Genomic DNA, 23,654 nt, shown 5'->3' with positions numbered 1-23,654 from the left:
CTTGCCCTTGATCAAATAACATAAACTGAACTTCTATTTCCCTGGATTTAAAAATCACATTCACGTGAGTGAAAATCCATCATTTTCAGCCCTAGCTTATGCCTCAGAAACCAAGGAAAGACAGAGACTGATTGATCATTTGGAAAGTCAAGGCTTTCAGGTAGAAAATGATCAGATGGAACATTCACGGTTTTGAGCTATGGGGCAGAGGCCCCTCCTTTGGCCTTATGTTCTAGAAACTTGTAGTGAATCTAGAAATTTTACGAGTCACATCGTAGAAGATTTTGGATTCACTAGGAATTTTGAGGAACTTTATCTGATAGAAACAATTTTGGAGGACAAAGGGATTGTATTTCATCAAAGAGATTGGAGTGATCATTTGATCACACTCAAAGACCATTCTAGGCTAGTGAAAGATATAGAAAAACAAAGTTTAGGATTAACATTAATCTTAGAGACTCCCAGACTGCACCTGTACCAACTGAAAACCTATATTAATGATAAGAGACCGAGAGAGATATTACATGCCATAATTAAATTCCCTTACCATTTTCCTTGACCCCATTAACCAGAGTGTTTTCTCCATTGGCTGAGGCAGCAATAGCTTTATCTTGTTGGTTATCCATGAATGTAACCTCTTATTGTTTCATTCCAAGTCCAAATGCCGTCCAACCTGCACATTTCAAATACATAATAATAGTTATTTCATTCATTTGATTTTGAATTTTGCACGTTATTTCAGCTGTAAAGTTCATAAGAGAATCATTAGAACTTGTCTGCTTCTGGCCTAGCTTTGCTACTAGCTCTTATTTTTGGTTCATAGTTTATACTTACCATAGTAGCCAACGAGGAAACTCACAATTAATTCAACTCACATTTTAATGTATTTCATACAAGTGTACTTGTGTTCCCTCTAGGTCATCATACTTTTCAAAATCAAAATGCAGCAATGTACGCAAATTTAGTCCTTACTCCACACAGTTATGCATTTAATGTAATCATAGACGTTCAGTTAGGAAGGACCCAAAACAAAGAGTCCAAGCTAACATGAAATTAGGGACACAGGTGTGGAGATTTATTTTATTTTATTTTATTTTTTTGCCAATCCTGGGACTTGAACTTAGGGCATGGGCTCTGTCCGTGAGTTTTCTCTAGACTAGTACTTTACCACCTGAGCCACAGCACCACTCCTGGCCTTTTCTGTGTATATGGTATCAAGGAATTGAACCCAAGGCTTCATGCATGCTAGGAAAGCACTCTACTGGTAGGCCACACTCCCAGATTGATTTGTTTTATTTCTGTTTGCTTCATTTCTACTTCAGACCATAAGAATTTCTTTGCAAACAAGCTAATTCATATCATAACATCACAATCTACCTTCATCTCCAGATTTTTTTCTTTGCCCTAAAATTTGACAGTTAAGATAGACAGAGATAGATAATTATTTGGTTTCTTGAGTTTTTGATTCTTAACTGAAAGTGTTTAGTATTTCCCCAAGCCCGTAGCAAGATTTTAAAATGTGAGTCTAGAATTTGGAAAAGATATCTCAGGCCTGGTACACATGTAGATAGCAATTCATCTCCTGCCTACCTACCTGAGTGGTAGGTGTGTTCAAATGGAAATAAGGCAGAGGTAACTAGCACATGCCACTATAACGTCTATAGATCCCTATTCATTCTAGTGAAACCCAATCCCCAGATATTTTCTCCAGGCAAGTATCCTTCCCTTGATTAAAAAACACACACAGAGAGGGAAAAACTGAGAGGAGCTGAGGGAAGGGATGACATTGCCTACAAAAGAATGTACTTGCTTACCTGACTTATGTAACTGTAACCTTCCTGTACATCACTTTTGTAACAATAACACATTGTTTTAAAGCACATATATCAGCCAATTGTGGTACATACTTGAAATCACAGCAGTTGGGAGGCTGAGAGAGGAAGAACTTAAATTTGAGGACAGTCCATCAGTCTCAGTTCTACAGTGAGACCTTATCTCAAACCACCAAACATGGATACATGTGAACACACACACACACACACACACACACACACACACACACACACACTTCTGATAGCCAAGTGGTTAGTACATGAATTACAACTGTATACTTATATAGCATGTTTTTTTTTTTTTTGCCAGTTCTGGGGCTTGAACTCAGAGCCCTGGGCACTATCTCTGAGCTTCTTTTTCTCAATGCTAGGACGCTACCACTGGAGACAAAGCACAACTTTTATCTTTTTCTGTTTATTTGGTACTGAGGAATCGAACCCAGGGCTTCATGCATGTTAGACAAGCACTCAATCATTAAGCCTCATTCCCAGTTCCTACTTGCATAATTTTATACCACCTCTGACTTATGATGATTCAATTTAAGATTTTTTTTGCCAGTCCTGGGCTTGAAGTCAGGGCCTGAGCACTGTGCTTGGACTTTCTCAAGGCTAGAGCTCTACCACTTGAGCCTCAGCACCATTTACAGCTTTTTTCCCTATGTATGTGGTACCGAGGAATCAAACTCGGGTCTTCGGGCATCCTAGGCAAGCACTCTACCCAAAATCCCAGCCCCTAAATTTAAGATTTTTTTGATTTTATGATGGGATGAAAATGTTACACACTCAGTTGAAACTGGAAGTTGAATTCTGATCATTTCCTGGGTGGCACAATGGCTTGGCTGAGGCAACAAGTTGCAGCTCCCGGTCAGCCATGCGATCATGAAGGTAAACAATTGGTATTATGTTGCCAGCGTGATTTTGTACTGTTGATGTTTACTTCAAATTTTCATTATATTTTTAAAAATAAAGACTAGATTTTGGATGGTGATGGGAAGGAAAAACTTGGAGAGACCAAGGGAAGGGGTGGCATTGTCTAAAAGAAATGTACTCATAGCCAGGTGCTGGTGACTCACACCTGTAGTCCTAGCTACTCAGGAGGCTGAGATCTGAGGACTGAGGTTCAAAGCCAGCCGGGGCACAAAAAAGTCTGTGAGATTCTTATCTCCAATTAACCACCAGAAAACCAGAAGTCGTGCTGTGGCTTAAGGGGTAGGGTATTAGCCTTGAGCTGAAGAGCTCAGGGACAGCTCCAAGGCCCAGAGTTCAAGTTCTGTGACTGACCAAAAAAAAAAAGAAATGTATTCATTACATGACTTAGGTAACTCTATTCTCTCTGTATATTACCTGTATAATAACAGTAACATTAAAAATAAAAGGATCCCCCAAAAGACTAGAAGTATTTCATATTTCCATTAATAAAGGATTGTTCAGATAAATCATGCCACACTTACACAATGAAAGAATATTGCTAGTGTTTTGTGAAACTTGTTTCATAAATTACAATAAACATTCAACACCTTATTTCAAAGTACATGGTATTACATGGTTTTGCCCAGTATTATAAAGTAGATTATGTTTGGTGATTTTGTTCAATGGTAGATTAATATTTGTATTCTAAACACATTTGAAGTAGACTAGGCTTAGCTCTGATGTTTGGTAGAGTAGATATATTAAATGTATTGTCAATTTAATATTTTCTCTTTTTTGTGGTCTTGGGGCTTCAACTCAGCCTGGGCACTGTCCCTGAGCTCTTAAGCTCAAGTCCACCACCCTACCCTTGAGACAAGCCCCACTTCCCGTTTTCTAGAGGTTACTTGAAGATAAGAGTCTCAGGTCCTTTTGTGCCCAGGCTGGCTTTGAACCTTGATCTTCAGATCTCAGCCTTCTGAGTAGCTAGAATTACAGGCGTAAGCCACTGTGCCCTTCTAATTTAATATTTTTAACTTGTGATGTAAAGGTTTATCAGGACCTAACCTTATCCTGACTTGAGAAGCATCTGAATAAGCACATAATAGAATATACATGTGCTTGTATACATATGCATACACTTGAATATATACATTGTGCTTGTATAGATACTTATAAATGTATACATAAACATACACCTGCCCAGGAAATTAGAAGCAGTTGCAGTTTCACATAATTCTATCTACTTTACCTATCTGGTTTTTTTTTTTGTGTGTGGGAGGGTCATGGGGTTTGAACTCTGGGCCTGGGTGCTGTCCCTGAACTCTTCAGCTCAAGGCTACTGCTGTACTCCTGAGCCACAGCCCCACTTCCAGTTTTCTAGTGATTAATGGGGATCTTCTATTCTGTTCCATTGATCTTCTCGTCTATTTTTGTGCCAATACCATGCTGTTTTTGTTATTATGGCTCTATAGTAGAGTTTGAAGTCTGGTATTATAATACCACCTGCATTGCTCTTTTTGCCTAGAATTATTTTGGTTATTTTATTGTTCCATATGAACCTTTGGATTGTATCTTCTATTTCAATAAAGAATGTCTTTAGGATTTTGATGGGGATTGCATTGAATTTGTATATCAATTTTGGCAGTATGGCCATTTTCACTATATTGGTTCTCCCTACCCATGAGCATGGGATGTCTTTCCATTTCCTGGTGTCCTCATTAATTTCTTTTTTTTCTTTTTTCTTTTTTTTTTATTATTATTTTTTCTTGCCAGTCCTGGGCTTGAGCTCAGGGCCTGAGCACTGTCCTTGGACTTTCTCAAGGCTAGAGCTCTACCACTTGAGCCTCAGCACCACTTCCGGCTTTTTTCCATATATGTGGTACCGAGGAATCGAACCCGGGTCTTCATGCATGCTAGGCAAGCACTTTAACCACTAGGCCAAAGTCCCGGCCCCTCTTTAATTTCTTTTGTTAGGCTTTTATAGTTTTCATTAAATAATTCCTTTACATCTTTGGTTAAGTTAATTCTTAAGTATTTTATTCTTTTGGGGGCTATTGCAAATGGGAACATTTTCTTGATTTGGCCTTCTGTTTGTGTATTGTTCGTATACAAGAAGGCTATTGACTTTTGAAGGTTAATTTTGTATCCTGCCACTTTGCTAAAGTGGTTTATTAATTCTAGTAGTTTGGGAGTGGAGTTTGTTGGGTCACTCAAGTAGATGATCATGTCATCTGCGAATAAGGATAGTTTAATTTCTTCTTTCCCTATGTGGATCCCTTTGATGTCTTTCTCTTGCCTTATTGCTCTGGCTAAGGCTTCCAGCACTATATTGAAGAGAAGTGGAGAGAGTGGGCATCCCTGTCTAGTTCCTGATTTTAAGGTAAATGGTTCCAGTCTTTCATCATTTAGTATAATACTGGCTGTATTAGGCAATATGCCTGTTTTTATTTTTTTAATTTTTTTTGCCAGCCCTGGGCTTGGGCTCAGGGCTTTGTCCTTGGGTTTTCTCAAGGCTAGAGCTCCACCACTTGAGCCACAGCACCAATTCTGGCATTTTTTTCTATGTATGTGGAATCAAATCCGGGTCTTTGTGCATGCTTGGCAAGCACTCTATCACTAGGCCAAACTCCTGGCCCTCTGTTTTTTTTTTTTTTAATTTTAGATGATTCTATATTTCCCCTAACATTTATATATTAGAATTGTCAAACTTTCTTATTTCATGAGTTCTGACTTGATAAGGAGCCAATAAACCAGAGATACCAGGGATAAGAGAAAAAGAGACTTGTTATATTTACACAGAAAGAAGGGCCAGAGATAGTCATTTTTCAGTGCGAGAGAGGAACAGCGGCTAATATTTTGGTTTAAACTCAGAGCCTTACACTTTTTGGAGAGTTTTAAAATGTGGATGGGAGTGGAAAACAATGTTGAATTTCCAAATCTTCAGCAAAGAGGAAATCACTTGTAATTGAATCAAAGGAGCAGTTTGTATGGGTGCCTCTGATTCAGAAGATCAGAAAGAACCATACTATCATCATATTGGTATAATTTATCTATCATTAGTCTTTTCACTAATTCTATTTTGGTCTGCCTTTAGCCTTTTTACCAGTTCTATTTCAGTAGAGACTTGATAAAAGGCACATTATTACTATTATCATTATTATTTGCCAGTCCTGGGGCTTGAACTCAGGGGCACTGTCCCGGAGCTTATTTTGCTCAAGGCTAGCCCTCTACCACTTGAGCCACAGTGCCACTTCTGGCTTTTTCTGTATATGTGATACTGAGGAATGAAACCCAGAGCTTCATGCATGCTAGGCAAGCACTCTACCGTTAGGTCACATTCTCAGCCTGGGCAAATCATTTGTATATTTCAATACTTAAGTGTCATCTTGTCCTTTAGTCTATGATTAATCACAAAGAAGTCCTTTTTTTTTAATCATTGGAGAGATCAAAGCACAGAAAGAGGTACTATGGTTGTAAAAACAGTATAATGCCAGATTCATAAAAGTAACTCAAGTCTCTTAACTAAACCACCAGGAGTTTTTGTCTTAAAACACAAAATACTTTCTCTGTAATTTTTTGACCAGTTCTCGGGGTTGAACTCAGAGCCTGGGCACTATCCCTGAGCTTCTTTTGCTGAAGGCTAGCACTCTACCACTTGAGCCACTGCGCCACTTTCAACTTTTTCTGTTTATGTGGTACTAAGGAATCGAACCCAGGACTTAATGCATGCTAGGCGAACACTCTACCATTAAGCCATATTTCCAGTTCTTTTTCTGTATTTTTTTTTATCACTTACACTCTCTTCCCCAAACAGGGCTCTAGAAATACATATTTTCTGTTACTGATTTGTACTCTCTCTCCTTTTAGGTAATAAAATATTCAGTTGCCTCAGACAAATATTAGTAAAAGTTAGCATTCTCTGAACTATGCAAGGGAACAATACACTTAAGAATCAATTACTATCCATTTTTTAGATAGGACAAGAACATTATATTCAGAGCTGATGGTATTAATTGTAACCATAACTTTACTCTGAAATGTTATTTCCCTACGAACCAGCTGAAGCTAAATTTCCTGTCATGAAAAAGCCTGATGTAGCATCCAGGATTATGCTTTGGAAATAATGGGAACTTTATAGGGTCAAGAGATAAAGAGATATAAGCTTGATGAGTTGAGAAGGGGAATGGATGACAATAAATGTTGCACGTGCTAGGCTGGGTGTGATTACAGAAATTACCTCATTTGGTCTATATAATCATCTCGTAAAGTTAATTTTACTAGTCTTCTAATTTTATCTTCTTCTTTTTTTCTATTCTGGGGGCTTGAACGCAGGGCCTGGGCACTGTCCCAGCTTCTTTTTGCTCAAGGCTAGCACTCCACTCGAGCCACAGCGCCACTTCTGGCCTTTTTTGTTTATGTGGTACTGAGGAATTGAACCCAGGGCTTCATGCATGCTACGGTAGCACTCTACCATTAAGTCATGTTTCCAGCCCTAATTTTGTTTTTAAAAGGGCCAACTGATTACTATAAGCATTCCTTTATTGATTATCAATAATTTGGGACTTTTTTCTCTGAACAAAACTAAACTAAACTATGATCAGACCATCTTTTAATTTTCTTTAGGACTTTCTCAAATCAGTTCTAAAAGAAACAACTGAAGGTGCCTATTTTCCTATACTTTGCTTGGTTTCTTAAAAACGATTTTTTGGGATGAAGATTATACTTTCTTACAGGTACAATACGAACAGGTCTGGACTTGATTTAGATTTTTTTCTACTAATAGACATTTAGGACAGTAACACTAATGGGCTTTAAAAAATCTATTTTGAGGTAAAATTGATTAACATTTTTGGAAGAATGTACAACAAATTACTTTGCTCATCATAGTAAATCACTCAGCATAATGTCATTAAAATAGCATTAGCATGGAGACAGGCATTTTGAAACAAGGAAATGCTCAATTAAACTGGAAAAACAAGCCTTCCTGTCTGCCCTTCCCCTCAGCTGGATATGAGGACGGCTCATTGAGAAGAAGGTTTTGGTCTCAAGGTCTAGATGATTCACATCAACCTTTGTGTTGGGGGGCTGCTCATTGCTGTTCCCAACAGGAAAAGAAAGCAAAGCAGAAATGGTGGATGTAAAAGCAACATACATTTGGAGTTTCAGTAGTGCCAATGCACTAGTGAATGCATTGGGATCCCAGTGTCAATCAATTAAACACATTTACTAAGTGCTTCCTGTGGTTACAGTATCATCAGTGGAAAAAAAAAAACCAGATGAATGAGACTGGATACCTGTTCTTAAGGCACTCAGAGTCCAGTCGGGAAAATAAACCACAGCCAGATATAGGCATTGCATATTGAATGAGAGGAAGAAAGTGTCTCTGTGGCTCCTTAGGGAATAAATTGTTTCATTTGTAGAAAGGAAGGAGCAGAGTAAGAGCTTCAGTGGAGGCAGCAGTGTTTTGAGATGGACCTTAAAAGATGATCTCTTGCTGCACACTGGTGGTTCATGCCTGTAATCCTAGCTACACAGGAGGCTGAGAACTGAGGATTATGGTTCAAAGTCAGCCAGGGAACGTAACTCTGTGAGACTCATTTCCATTTCCACCTTCCTGGAAATGGTAATGTGGTTGAATGTGATAGAGTGCTAGCCCTGAGCAAAAGAGCTCAGGGACAGCCTAAGGGCCCTGAGTTCAAGCCCCATGACTGACAAAAAAAATCTCTCTCAGGAGGTTTGGAATGGAAACCAAGTTTCAGAAAGAGGAAACATTATCACAAAGCACATTGATGACATTTATACATCCTTGTATAACTGTTACCTTTTAGTCTAGAAATATCCCCAAATGGCACCAACTTACTAGATAGAATAGAAATTAGAAATAAAAATAAAGACTAGGTCAGCAAAAGAGCTCAGGAACTGTGACTAGGCCCTGAGTTCAAGATCCACAACAGGCACACAAAAAATTCCTAATCAGAAGTACTGACAGTTTGATGTTATTGAAGGAATATTGTTACATATAAGAAAGATGTTCTTGGGGCCGGGAGTTTGGCCTAGTGGTTAAAGTGCTTGCCTAGCATGCATGAAGACCCGGGTTCGATTCCTCGGTACCACATACATAGATAAAAGCCAGAAGTGGTGCTGAGGCTCAAGTGGTAGAGCTCTAGCCTTGAGAAAGTCCAAGGACAGTGCTCAGGCCCTGAGCTCAAGCCCAGGACTGGCAAAAAAAAAAAAAAGAAAGATGTTCTTGCTTATCCCAATATATGGAAAATTTCAGATCCATCTGAGAAAGAGGCACACTGCTCTTCTAGCCCCTGGATTCTAGTGCTTGGTGTTGTCACTTTAAAGCAGACTGTTCTTTCTCAACTGCACACACAACACACACACACACACACACACACACACACCCCACATGTTTGTCAAAAATCACAATACATTTTTTTTTGCCAGTCCTGGGCTTGAGCTCAGGGCCTGAGCACTGTCCTTGGACTTTCTCAAGGCTAGAGCTCTACCACTTGAGCCTCAGCACCACTTCCAGCTTTTTTCTATGTATGTGGTACCGAGGAATCGAACCCGGGTCTTCATGCATGCTAGGCAAGCACTTTAACCACTAGGCCAAACTCCCGGCCCCTGCTATAAACATTTTTTTGTCTTACAATTGCTGTAAACATATTTTTTTGTCAGCTGTGAGGTTTAAACTCTGGGCTTGTGTGCTGTCCCTGAGCTCTTCAGCTCACGGCTACCGCCCTGCTCCTTGAGCCACAGTGCCACTTCTGGTTTTCTAGTGGTTAATTGGAGATAAGAGTCTCATGGACTTCAGTGCCTGGGCTGGCTTTGAACCTCGGTCCTCAGCCACCACACCTGGCTTTCTAAACTTTTTTTTGTGCCAGTTTCTGGGCTGAACTTAGGGCCTGGGCACTGTCCCTCACATTTTGTACTCAAGGGTAGTGCTCTGTCACTTAAACCACAGATCCACTTGTGGCTTTTTGGTGGTTAATTGGAAATAAGAATCTCATGGACTTTCCTGCCCATGCTTGCTTTGACCATGATCCTTAGATCTCAACCTTCTGAGGTTATAGGTGTGAGCCATGGGCTCTGAGCTAGCTATAGACTTTTTCTCAACACATGAAGGAACAATTTCAAAAACACTTAGGAACAATAATTCTATGTATTCATGAGGTTATGTTCTTCTCATTTCCATTGAAAGTTTTCCATATGCTTTTTATTTTGGTGGTTGTGGGACTTGAACTCTGGGCCTGGGTGTTGTCCCTGAGCTCTTCAGCTCAAGGCTACCACCCTACCCTTTGAGCCACAGCAGCACTTCTGGTTTTTTGGTGGTTAATTGGAGATAAGAATCTCATGGACTTTGGTGCCTGAGCTGGCTTTGAACCTTGATTCTCATATCTCAGCCTCCTAATTAGCTAGGATTACAGGTGTGAGCCACCAACCCCTGGCTTGCGTTAAATTTTTTTTTTAAACATGGGACTAGGGATGAAATGGTCAGAAATAAGGGAAAGATAGTAGTATAAGATGAAGGGCATCAGAAAGAGAGGACATCAGAAGAGAGGTTGAGGCCAAGAATAAGTAGTTGTCATTCCAGTTAGAACTCTATGATAGTGTGGCAATTATCTGCGTATCCTGATCTTCTGAAAAAAAAAAGTCCTCAGCATGTCATAGTCTGAAATAGCTCTCTGATGCCACACAGATGGCATTATGAGACCCTATTCTCATTAATGTCTGTACAGAAAAAATCCATTGCATACACATTTCCAAAGCTCACATGTGTTGACTAGCAACAGCTAGTTCAGCAGGACTCTTCCCAATTTTAGCAGCCAACTCTGCAGAAGTAACTAAATTCTAGGGACTGTAATTCTGGAAGTTCTTTTACTAATGAGCAGAGTATGTCGTGGAGAAATCTGTCTTTCCATCTATCATTAGGGCTAGGGATTAGAATGACTGTTTTATGACTGCAGTATCTTTTTTTGTCCTGTCTTGGGGCTTGAACTCATGGCCTGGGTGCTATCCCTGAGCCTTTTTGTGCCCACGGCTAGTGCTCTACCACTTGAGCAACAGCACTACTTCCAGCCTTTCCGGAGTGGTTTATTGGTGATGAGTCTCATGGATTTTTCTGCCTGGGTTGTCTTTGAATTGTGATCCTCAGATCTCAGCCTCCTGAGTAGCTAAGATAACAGGTGCCCAGCTCTATCTTTTCTCTGCCAGTATTAAGGATCACATGCAACATCTAAATTGCATTTCCCAAGAAAGTAGCTACTAGTCATGTAGAAGCTATTTAAATTTAAATACAGATTATTAAATTAAAACTTCATTCTCTCATTCATACTTGTCAGCTTTTCAGTACTCCATAATTCCACGTGGCTAGTGTAGCAGACACAGAGCATTTTCATTATTACAGAAAGTTCTACTCGATGCTGTTTTTACTCCCTAATCATGTAGTCACCTATTCAATGTATATAGGTTTATCTAGTGTTTAGTTATTAATTTTATTGATGTTAATGAAGGGGTAGATGTAATCATATTCCTCCATTTATCAATGACCTATGAAAAGCTTCTCTCTCTTATTTCTTGTTGCTCATTCCCACACTCTCTCATAGGTAACCATTTTAATGTGTTAATGTGTAGCTTCCTATAATGTTCATTTAAAATGCATTCTTATAACTGGGTATAATTGAAGTTAATAAATCACAAGTGATATGTCATAGATTTCATCATTATATATATTTTTTATTACCAAGCATTTGAGACTTACTGAGGCTTCTATGCATGTATCTACTTTCTGCTCTTTTTTTTTCCAGTCCTGGGGTTTGAACTCAGGGCCTGGGCACTGTCCTTGAGCTTTCTCAAGGCTAGTGCTCCACCACTTGAGCTGCAGCACTACTTCTGGCTTTTTCTGTGTTTGTGGTACTAAAGAATCAAATCCAGGGCTTTGTGCATGCTAGGCGAGCATCTACCACTAGGCCACGCTCTGGGCCGTACTTTGTTTTTCTTATCCAGTACATATATGCTCTGCACCTACCACATCCCTGTTTACTTTCATTATGCTAGTGCCTAGCACTTAGCAGAGTTCTTCCAAGAAGTTCATATCTTCATAACAAGTCTTCAAAGTATATCATATTTGAGTAATGTGATCTTTTTTTGTCAGTTGTGGGGCTTGAACTCAGGGCTTGGGCTCTGTTTCTCAGCTCCAAAGCTAGTGCTCTACCATAGTGTCACTTCTGGTTTTCTGGTAGTTAACTGGAGATAGTCTCACAGACTTTCATGCCCAGGCTGGCTTTGAACTGTGAGCCTCAGATCTCAGCCTCCTGAATAGCTAGGATTACAGGCTATACAACAGACAAGAGTCTTATATCTAAAATATACCTACAGCTCAAGAAATTAAATCCCTCTAAAACGAATCCACAAAGAAACTATCATCTCATTAAAAGGCTAAAGACTTAAAGAGAGTCTTCTCTAAAGAAGAAATAAGAATGGCCTATGAACACATGAAGAAATGCTCGACATCTCTGGCCATAAAAGAAATGCAAATGAAAACAACTTTGAGATTTCACTTCACCCCAGTTAGATTGGCCATAATCAAGAACTCTAATAACACCAGAAATCTAATAATAACAACTGGAGGGGATGTGGCCTGAACTGATGGCTACTACTGGGTTGGTGGAAATGTAAACTTCCTTGTTCTTAACAAGCAATGATTTTCCACTGTTCTTTGGCTGTGATTTCTAAGAATCAGGTTAGTAGCTCACCAAGTCATTTATCTCTTTTGCTTACTTTGGACTCTTCTGCCATGCTTTCCTTTGCCTTGCTGCCAGTCAAGATTCATTATGGCAGGTAGTTTTCTGGCTACATTTTTACTGAGCAGTGGGCGGGGTGCGGGGGTTTAGGAACCTAATGGAGACAGGGTTGCTACACTGACAGCCAGAGATGTCCAGGGGCCCAATGGAAGGTTTCATGTTCTCTGTTAGTTTGACACACCAGGGAAATAACCTTTTAATCCTGTGCAGCATATTTCATTTATTGTAGCATTATCCAGTTAGAAGATGTTATGAAAAATATCCCTAGAGAGATTTAAGATTTCAAAACCATTCTGAGTTTGAACTTAATTCAACTACTCCAGAAGGCTAAAACAACGGAAGATGACCTTTTAGGCACTTCATATGCCAGGCACTGTTAGGCCAGATAATGTCATGGCAAATTAGAATGTTCATCTCCTGGGGGAGAGAAGGGTTGGTGGGAAGGAGGGGCTGAGGGTATGTGTTTTAATTAAAATCATCTGTCAGTGCTAATGATCTAACATTAAAAATTAATAGCTACAGTGATACAAAGAAGGAACTGAGCAGGAGATACATGATATCATTAAGGTAGCAGAAAGGGAATAAATGCATGTCTCAATGAATTTTGATATGCAGGGTAGCCAAACTAGAGGACTGAAAATTGATGCTTATCTTGGTGGAGAAAATTCCAAGACATGTGTTTTTGGTCTTCAAAGATATCTTTCACGAAAGATTGAAAGAGAACATGGTTTAGACGGCAATGGGAAGAAACTTGAGGGTGGAAGATTGCAGCTCAATGCATGGAACAACAGAGATAGTCTAAGATGACGGGCCGGGAGTTTGGCCTAGTGGTTAAAGTGCTTGCCTAGCATGCACGAAGACCCGGGTTCGATTCCTTGGTACCACATACATAGACAAAAGCTGGAAATGGTGCTGAGGCTCAAGTGGTAGAGTGCTAGCCTTGAGAAAGTCCAAGGACAGTGCTCAGGCCCTGAGCTCAAGCCCAGGACTGGCAAAAATAAATAAATAAATAAAAATTCTAAAAAAAAAAAAGAAATAGTCTAAGATGAAATGGATAAAAAAGGAGATACAGTGGGAAAAAGTAAACCCTTTGTTGCTGGGAGTATCCAAGAAGAAGGGGGTACCAGTAAGGGACAGACTTTATTGGATGGAGAAGCCGGGCTGGATGGCTTTGTATGACAGGAAGAGAAGCAATTGTAGAAATCTAAAACCAATTTGATGGAGCTGGGTGGTGATGGCTCACACCTTATTCCTAGCTATTGAGGAGGCTGAGATCTGAGGATTTCTATTGGCAGCCAGCCTGGAAGATACAGTCTATGAGACTCTTATCTCTATTAAAATACAAAACAAACAAAAAACAGGTCAGAAGTGGTATAGCGCTAACCTTGAGCACAGGGACAGTACTCAGGCCCCACATTCAAGTTGCAGGAGACTGGCAAAAAATAAAAAATCAGGGCTGGGAATGTGGTGTGGTGGTAGAGTGCTTGTCTAGTATGCATGGAGCCTAGGTTCCATTCCTCAGTACCACATAAACAGAAAAAGCTGAAAGTGGTGCTGTGGCTCAAGTGGTAGAGTGCTAGCCTTGAGTAAAAGAAGCTCCAGGGACAGTGCCCAGGTCCCTGAGCTCAAGACCCACAACTGGCAAAAAATTTAAGAAAACAAATTTGATGGTTTCTAAAAACACACATAGGAAAATATAACAAAGCAAATAAAATTGAGTTCTATTTAAATACTCAGTCACATGTATGAGAAAGGGAATAACAAAACTTTCCCACTCTGACACTGGATACTACCTTGGATATGGGCTCATGGCAACAAGGAACGTGACTTTCCCATGGGCTCCAGCCATATTTGGGGCATGTTTTTATAAAAGGCAGAAAGACTGACAAAAACAAGGAGTTTGGGGGAACTAGAGGAATTCTGTGAGTTAAAAAAATCCCAAAGAACCTATCCACAGGTTTTCTTCAGCTAAAGTCATGACAGCTTTTTTTTCCCCCAAAGCCAGTAAGAAAAAATTGAGTTGGCACAGGCATGTGGAGATTCTTGTCTTTGGCAACTTTGCCCCACCTTCTCTCCATCTTAAAAATGTATTGTCTCCAGGAATAGCCTGCCATATTTCTCCAGGGCTGTGTAGAGTTTGAAATCTAGATAAATGACACTCCATTTGGCTGGATTTTTATTGCCTATTATACTCTTTAATTTCCCTTCTAGCCCAGACTCCATTAAAATCCAGGTTTGCAGAAGGCAAACAACATGCAGTGAACCTGGCAATTAAATGCAAACATACCTGAAAATGAAAATGAAATGCCAATACTATGAAAAGAAACTCAAAGCTTCCTCAGGAATCTGAAGAAATAAAGTGTGTGTGTGTGTGTGTGTGTGTGTGTGTGTGTGTGTGTGTGTGAGAGAGAGAGAGAGAGAGAGAGAGAGAGAGAGAGAGAGAGAGAGAGAGAGAGAGAGACAGGCAGACAGACAGACAGAACTTACTTATAGCCTTAGCAATGCAAGTCTAATCTTGTAATATAACATTTTATCACCTCCACATCTGCATACTTTTCATCTTTACCTTTATGAAATTGTTTATGCTATTTTAGCACATGTATAATCAGGCTGCCTTAGCACTGATTTCATAAATTTTATTTGGTAGCACATGGCTGCTTTAGGTTTCCAAGATAACAAACACACTCAGCCAAGGAGGAAATCTTTTTTTTCCCCAGTCCTGGGCTTGAGCTCAGGGCCTGAGCACTGTCCTTGGACTTTCTCAAGGCTAGAGCTCTACCACTTGAACCTCAAAACCACTTCCGGCTTTTTATGTTTGTGGTACCATGGAATCGAACCCCGGTCTTCGTGCATGCTAGGCAAGCACTTTACCACTAAGCCAAAGTCCCGGCCCCAAGGAGGAAATCTTGACCCTTCAGAATCTCCAGATCTTGAACTTGCATTGACAGGAGCAGAGGGACTTTTTCGCCTAAGGGATAGCTTCAACATGGAGGTGGTAGTGCTACATATTATTAGAATTAGCTGGTTTGATTTCCTAGCCCTAAAGATCCCAAATCAATATAAGTGCCGTTACAGTCCAAGAGTAACTACATTTTATTAGGGTTCAGGGTGTGGCTCAGCTGCAGAACACTTATCTAGTATGCACAAGGCCCTGGGTTCTATCTCCAGCACTGCAAACAGTAAGCACAGGTTACTATTATGTATCTCCTTTAGTGCGGAGTACAGAGCGCAGTAAATACGTCCTTGCTTTCTCTTCAAGATTTCAGTTCCAAAGGCTGGTACAATAATAACAATAGCAATCATGACAGTGATAGATGCTAAAGTAGTGTTTCCTTCTGTAGATACATAAAAGTGGGAGTGGAGAAAACATTAGTGGAATAAAGTCAGGATGGGAGTGGGGGGTTGTCACTGAGTAGATATGCGATGCTGGGGAAATAGTTTAAAATTGTTAAGTTCCAATTCCTTCATTTGTCAAGTAAAAAAGTATCTCCTGGGGTTTTTATGAGGGTCAAATGATTGATATATACACAGTACAGCATCTGGCCCATCATGGGCCCTCAAAAGAGGGAGCTCTTATTTTCTCCCTTCTCATTCCCAGAATATAACTTAAAAATTCCCAACAGTGGCGCTGTGGCTCAAGTGGTAGAGCACTAGCCTTGAGCTGAAGAGCTCAGGGACAGTGTACAGGCCCAGAGTTCAAGCCCCATGACCAACAAAAATAAATCCCTGACAGGATAGTGAAATTTGGAGACAGAATCTCTACGATAATGGTAACCCACTGAGGGTGGTACACAGCAAACAGTGGTTCAGAGCCCTAAGCATGGTGGAGAAGAATTAAAGGTAGAGGTCCTTCCTTCACCTTTCCTGTTGAATATATAGTTCTTTTTTTTTTTTGCCAGTCCTGGGGCTTGAACTCAGGGCCTGCAGACCATCCTTGGACACTTTCTGCTCAAGGCTAGCATTCTACTACTTGAGCCACAGCACCACTTGCAGCTTTTTCTATATGTGTGGTACGGAGGAATCAAACCCAGGGCTCCATGCGTGCTAGGCAAGCACTTATTGCTGGGCCACACTCCCGGCCCTCCTGTTGAAAACATTTTTTGTTGGCTTTCGTGGAACTTGGACTCTGGGCCTGGGCACTGTCCCTGAACCCTTCAGCTCAAGACTACAGCCTTACCTTTGAGCCACAGCCCTACTTCTGTTTTTTTAGTCTCACCGTCTTTAGTGTCTGGTCTGGCTTTGAACCTTGATCCTCAGTTCTCAGCCTCATAAGTAGCTAGGATTACAGGTGTGAGCCATCACACCAGGCTTGAATACATTTTTGTGGTGCCCAAAGCAAGGAGAATGTTAAAGTTCCTGCAGCCTGGTAGGTACCTGCAAAGTATTTGCTCAGTGGCTGGGGCTGTGGAACACGGAGGAGTAGAATCTAGGATAAACTGAAAAAAACCTTGCCCTCTTTCATGCAGAGGAGATCCCCATGTCCACAGCCTGGATGGTTTTACACAGCCCTAGCATGACCCTATTTGTATTCTCTACCCCATCCTTTAGATATGCCCCACTAGGGCTACCATGGAGTCAAGATCTGATTTTTTTCATACTTTGATATCTTTATCCCATTGTAATTACAAAGTCCAAGGGAAAATCCTGAATCCATTTGGACTTTAGGTGAAACAAGAAAGAGCAAGGAGAGGAACCAGTAGTTTCTGGCAGTTCCCAAAGCTGGTGACAAACCGCTGCTGCCTTGCTCTCTAGCACCCTCTTGAGGAAAGGAAGAGTCCTGCATTTCTAAACTGTTTTTTTTTTTTTTTTTTTTTAATTTTTCCTTATGAGTTAATTTGGGTATGTGTGCAGGTACATATTGTTTTTTTTTTAAATATTTTTATTGTAATTAATAAAAGGGTTACATGATATTTGCCAGATAGAAGGTGCATTAATTCACATACATTCATACCCTTTCACATGTCTTGGTCCCCAACTTCTTTTATCCCTGTGAAGTTTTCCAACTTGGTATTATCTCACTCAGCTACATCACAAGGAGAAATCATATCTTGGCAGAATATCTCTAGAGTCACCTTTTTCTTGACATGAGGGAAACAGGATTTCCTGGAATAGGGACATTAGTCATTAAAGTTTTCAATCTGAAGCCCATATCTTTTTACCCAGGCATGTATCCACTCTGTCCTGATGTCTTTCAAAAATTCATACAACTTTTTATTGAGATATTTTTTGCCAGTTGTGGGGCTTGAACTCAGGGCTTGAGCACTGTCCTTGGACTTTCTCAAGGCTAGAGCTCTACCACTTGAACCTCAGTACCACTTCCAGCCTTTTCTATGTATGTGGTACCAAGGAATCGAACTGTGACTTCTTGCATGCTAGGCAAGCACTCTACCACTAGGCCAAATGCCTGGCCCAGAGATTTTTTTTTTGTTTTGCCTGTCCTGGGCTTGAGCTCAGGGCCTGAGCACTGTCCTTGGACTTTCTCAAGGTTAGAGCTCTACCACTTGAGCCTCAGCACCACTTTGGCTTTTTTTTCTATGTATGTGGTACCAAGGAATCAAACCTGGATCTTCGTGCATGCTAGGCAAGCACTCTACCACTAGGCCAAACTCCCGGCCCAGAGATTTTTTTTTAAAAGGTAGCTCTTTCTTGGGAGAATAGCTGGAAGTGTGTGTGGGAGGAGAGGAAATCAAGCCACAATTACTCTTTTTAGGCAGAAAAAAAAAATAAATCAGATGGTGATGAAATCTCAGGAGAAAACATAGATTAAAGTCTGCACTTTCTAAATCTGTTACGCAACTAAACACAGCTGTTAAAGATGAAGCATTTGCTTGCATGTTGCCATTCGTATTCAGACAGGATGATTACCCCCCTCCTCATGCCTAACATACCTACGGGGTGGGGGAGTCTATACTGATCCCTGCACAAACTCACCTGGTTACACTTTGTATTCCTAGGATGGCAAGGGATGGGGATTAGGAGGTATTGAGTGGTGTTCTAATAAGCACTTTAAATATATCATCACTTCAATTCAAACAAACAGTAAATCCATGACATTGTTACTATTCTCTCCTGTAATAGGAGGGGAAAATCTCGCAAGTTTAGCAGCTCATCAAGGTCCACCTGGCTAGCATGAGGTGACCTGGGAATCCAATATAGCACTAAGTGGCTTGAAAGCTCATCGTCCTTCCACACCCCATAGACCTCTGAAGTACCTAGACTAAGAGTCTGGGCTCATCCATTGGTGAGGCTAGAAAAGTAGACTAATCCTAAAACTGAAAGGGCAATTGTTAATTTATTAACATACTACCCTAATTAATTCAGGTGAATTATTTTCTTTTTGTAGTACTGGATATGGACTCGGGTCCTTTATGCTTATTTGTATTGTGTGCTCATGGCTGGCACTCAACCATTTGAGCCATGCCTCTAGTTTTGCTTTTTCTTGGTCATTTTGGAGATGGAGTCTAGTGGACTGTTCGGTCTAGGCTGGCCTCAAACCATATCCTTCTGGATCTCAGCCTCCTGAGTAGCTAGGATTAAAAGCAGAGTCAGTCACCAGTGCCTGGCTGAACTCTTTATAGATAAACAGTCACTGAAAGGAAAGTAATAACAAAAGAAGTTGAACTAGAACGTCTAAAGAATTAGCATTATATTCAGAGATATTTTTATTTTTTGCCAGTCCAGGGCCTGAGCACTGTCCTTTGGCTTTCTCAGGGCCAGCGCTCTACCCCTTGAGCCACAGCGCCACTTGTCTTTTACTGTGTATATGGTACCAAGGAATCAAACCCAGGGCTTTGTGCATGCTAGGCAAGCACTCTACCACTAGGCTAGGCTCTTGGCTTAAGATATTTTTTGCCAGGTCTTATTTACCAAAAGAAACACAATCATGCCTTACCCAATAACACACTTTTTTATGCCAAGAAAATGATAGCTATTATTTTTCCCATGCTCCTTCTAAAGTTAGGGAATGAATAAGTGAATAAGATAGCAGGATTACTCAAGAAAACAATCACAGCCATCTTGTCCCTTGAAACTCACCACGATGAACCAGTCAGATGATTATCGTCTTCATTCATCAAATGCAAAGAGTAAGGACCAGAAAAGGAATAAAAAGTTGAGATGGGGCTGCGTAATTCACTTCATTATATTCTTATAGTAGGGGAGTAAAGTGATCAAAGTGGCACTTTAGAAAGATTAGTCACCTTACAATGAATTACAAGGGGCATGATAGTAAACAGGAAAAATGCTTGATTAGGAGCTTGGATTCTGGGTTAAAGTCAGGGCATTATTATTTTCTTGGTATGTTATTTTGTAAAATGAAGATGAAGATTCTTGCTTCTCTACTTACGGAAGCTGTGGGAGATAGCCAAGTGACGTAGCTCACGCCTATAACCCTAGCTACTCAGGAAGCTGAAATCTGAGGATCTCAGTTCAGAGTCAGCCTGGGAAGACAAATCCTATAGATTCTATTTTTATTTTGCCAGTCCTGGGGCTTGATCTCAGGTCCTGAGCACTGTCCTTGGCCTTTCTCAAGGCTAGAGCCCTACCACTTGAGCAACAGCACCATTTCCCGTTTTTTCCATATATGTGGTACTGAGGAATTGAACCCCGGTCTTCATGCATGCTAGGTAAGCACTCTACCACTAGGCTAAACTCCCGGCTCTTTTTTTTTTTTGCCAGTATTAAGCTTGAACTCTGCACCTGGGCACTGTCATTGGGTTTTCCCAAGGCTAACACTCTACCCCTTGAGCTACAGAACCAGTTCTGGCCTTTTCCGTGTATGTGGTACCAAGGAATTGAATCCAGGTCTTCATAGATGATAGGCAAACACTCTACCACTAAGACAAACTCTTGGCCTGTCTTATCTCTCCACTCCCTCTTATCTCCAATTAACCAGTAAAAGTTGAACTGGAGGTATTGCTCAAGTGGTAGGACACCAGCCTTGAGTAAAAAAGTTGAGTAAGAGAGTGTGGTCCTGAGGTCAATCCAGCACACAATCGCCCACAGGTACCACCACCCACAAATCAGAAAAATATGAAGGCTATTGGGGAAAGCATATGAGAGATATAATGAATGTAAGAGACACATAAATTAGTCATCAGCTGCCTTGAAAAAAGACACAATTTTGTTGACTATTAAAGTGCTTTTTAAATAGGTATTTGGTGGGTTATCTATTCTAATGCCACTTAGGATACTTAAGTATATTGTTATACCGACCTGACACATTCTCAATGCATAAGACAACTGCTTTGCTACAGCACAGCATTTTTGTAGTTGAGAATTAGATGAATATGAATATGATCACTGACTTGATTCCTCAAACCACTTTTCTCTTCTCTCCAGGGATAACTAGGGCCTATAGGAAGCTGTGTCATTTAAACGCCAAAATATTAGTAAGACGGCAGGGATATGGGGTTATGACTTATAGGAGAGAGTAAGACCTGCAGTAAAATGCCTCATAACATTTTCTCTTATGAGATGAGGAATGAAAAGAGTGTACACACATTCTTTTTCCCAGTACAAGAGGTAGCCTAACATAGCTAACATAGCTTCAAAATCTTATCATACACTGAGATCAAAATGACGCTACTATATAAGAGCTAGTCTAGGAATGCTAGACAAGTCATCATTTTGACATTCATTGAAAGTTTTTTTTTCCTAAAAGTTTCTTTTTTAATCAGTTGTAGGGCTTGAACTCAGAGCCTGGGCACTGTTCCACTTCTGAATTTGAATTGTTAATTGGGGCTAAGAGTCTGACAGGAAGCCAGGGCACCATTGGCTCACACCTGCCATCCTAGCTTCTCAGGAGGCTGAGATCTGAGGATCGCAATTCAAAGACAGCCTGGGCATGAAAGTCTGGCAAAAAAAATCAGGACTGGGAATGTGGCGTAGTAGTAGTGTGCTTGTCTAGTATGTATGGAGCTTAGGTTCCTTAGATCTCAGCCTCCTGAGTAACTAGAGCTTGGTTAAAGGACTGTTTTCGGATGTGTGTAAGGGGGAGGGGTGTGTGTGTGTGGGAAGCAAGACTCTTATTTTAACCCAAGTATTTTTATTATTCTCCTCCTGCCCAATCTTTTACCAGTCCCTTTCCTTTTTTGCTCCAACCATTTTCTAATTTTCTGGTCTCAAACAGTTAGTTCTGTGAGATCATTTACCTCTTCTGTTCACAAAATGTTCTAACATATGTATAACTGTTCTGAAATAATTTCGCATTCAGACCAAGCATTCCCATTTCCATTCTGCCCTGTGTGTGTGTGTGTGTGTGTGTGTGTGTGTGTATATACCAGAATGCTTGATTTTCAAATGGTGAAAGCTAGCATTATCAAGACAACACCCTAAGTATGATGCAGTAATTAGAGATCCAGAACACCTACTGAGAATACCTAATAAAGGGCACTTCATTATTTGCAAACACATCACAGAATCAATTGGTCATTTTGTTAATGCCTTGCTCACAATTGAGCTTGCTCTGTCAGAAAGACATTTTAAGTGCTTAGGATTAGGAAAAACAGAGACTAAGGAACTGGGGTTTTTCCACCCAATAGAGAACTAAAACCATTTTTAAGCAGGCTAACATGACAAAGTTTGCTGCTGCTTCTTGTTTGTGCCCCAAGCCTGTGTATAAGGGTTCAGTCTTGTTATCTTAAGGGTACAGCTTTAGCTGCTGACACTAACATCTTTGTAGTCACTCAGGTACTTGTCACCAAGAAGCTATGAAATGCAAGGCAATAGAATGATTTGATTCCATTTCAGTGGAGTGGCCAAGATAGACTCAACCTTTGATTATCTTCTAAATTATTGGGAAGAATATCATGACATGTTGGAGTCAGGGACCTTCATATTTGAAAATCTTCATATTTGTAGCTAGTGATTTATTCAGTATCTTTTGTACCATTCATTCATAATGTAAGTGCAATTTATTTACCTATTTCTGTAACCGTAATAGTGATCAAGGGAAAAGGGGCAATATGTCCACAGAAGTTTACTGGAAGAAGAGTAGCCTTTGCACTTCCTTAAGGAGATCAAATCCTTCCCTTTTGAACAAAGAAGGAAACCTGTCTGAGCACATCCAAAGATATGAGTATGTCATCATTCCTCTATCCACTGCAAGTAAGTGGAGAGCATGCATGAACAGGCTGCACAGAGCATTTGCAGGTGAGTGGCAATAAACAACTCTTGCTGTCACACTGAAGGACTATGAGAAAGTGTACATTCTGAGCCAGTTAAATTGGAGTTATACCACCCATAGATTGTGGCCTTAGTCCTCTAGAATGGTATAAGTTTATATTAAACTAATAAACACAGGATTTCAGCTGAGTATGGTGGCTCATGTCTGCAATCTCTGGTATTTGGGAGTCAGAGGTAGAGAGAATTGCAGTCCAAGGCCAGTCCAGGCAAAAAGTTAGCAAGACATATCAACAACAAAATAAGCTGAGCACAATGACATCCATCCCAGCTGTCTGTGAGGCACAAGTGTGAGTGAAAGTAGGGGGATTGTGGTTCACACAAGCTTGGACAAAACCACAAGACACTGCCTGAAAAAAATAACGAATGGCAAAAGATCACTAAAATGATTAGTTATTTTACAACTAATAAACTTATATAACTTCCCACCTATAAATGTAAGGCCCTGAATTCAAACTACAGTAATATAAAATATATGTAAATACTTTACCAAGGCCTTTGGAGTTATTGCCACCGTCTGTTTTTCCAACATAATCTCAAGCCCAATGTAGGTTGTTAAACTGAAACCCAGCTTGCTGTTGAACATGTGCTGAATGAACTAGGTTTGATTCTACATATCAACGGTTACTTAAACAGCAAGGTAGGGAGATATGTTCTCTCTCTTGATGAAATCTAATTCAGTTCCAACACCAACCTGACCAGTACACTCTCCCATGATGTCTAGTGGAAAGGATATTGACATTTACCAGATATCTATTGTGTTCCAGACATTTTACATTGATTTGCATTTAACCCTCACAATTTTATGTAGGTAGACATTATCATTACTGTTTTACAAAATAAACTAAAGCTTCTAAGAGAGCTTCAAAGTCATCATTCTAGGACAATGTGTTTCTGTAAAGATTTTTTTCGTCAGTATGGG

At 40.3% G+C, this 23,654-nt stretch overlaps 1 protein-coding gene across 1 annotated transcript in view; it reads right to left on the bottom strand.

Annotated features, from left to right (window-relative positions):
- Positions 1–23,654, bottom strand: part of Nexmif (neurite extension and migration factor) — a 135,631-nt gene that overhangs the window by 6,691 nt on the left and 105,286 nt on the right. The window contains 1 exon segment of the mRNA XM_090326384.1: positions 548–673. Within this exon segment, the coding sequence (XP_090182510.1) occupies positions 548–626 (79 nt within the window). The 5' untranslated portion in view covers positions 627–673.

The sequence above is a fragment of the Megascapheus bottae genome, chromosome X (genome assembly GCF_031878675.1).
Source record: "Megascapheus bottae isolate mThoBot1 chromosome X, mThoBot2.hap1, whole genome shotgun sequence".
Lineage (NCBI taxonomy): Eukaryota > Metazoa > Chordata > Mammalia > Rodentia > Geomyidae > Megascapheus > Megascapheus bottae.
The sequence above is the reverse complement of the archived record's forward strand: the minus strand, read 5'-3'. Positions and strand labels throughout refer to the sequence as shown.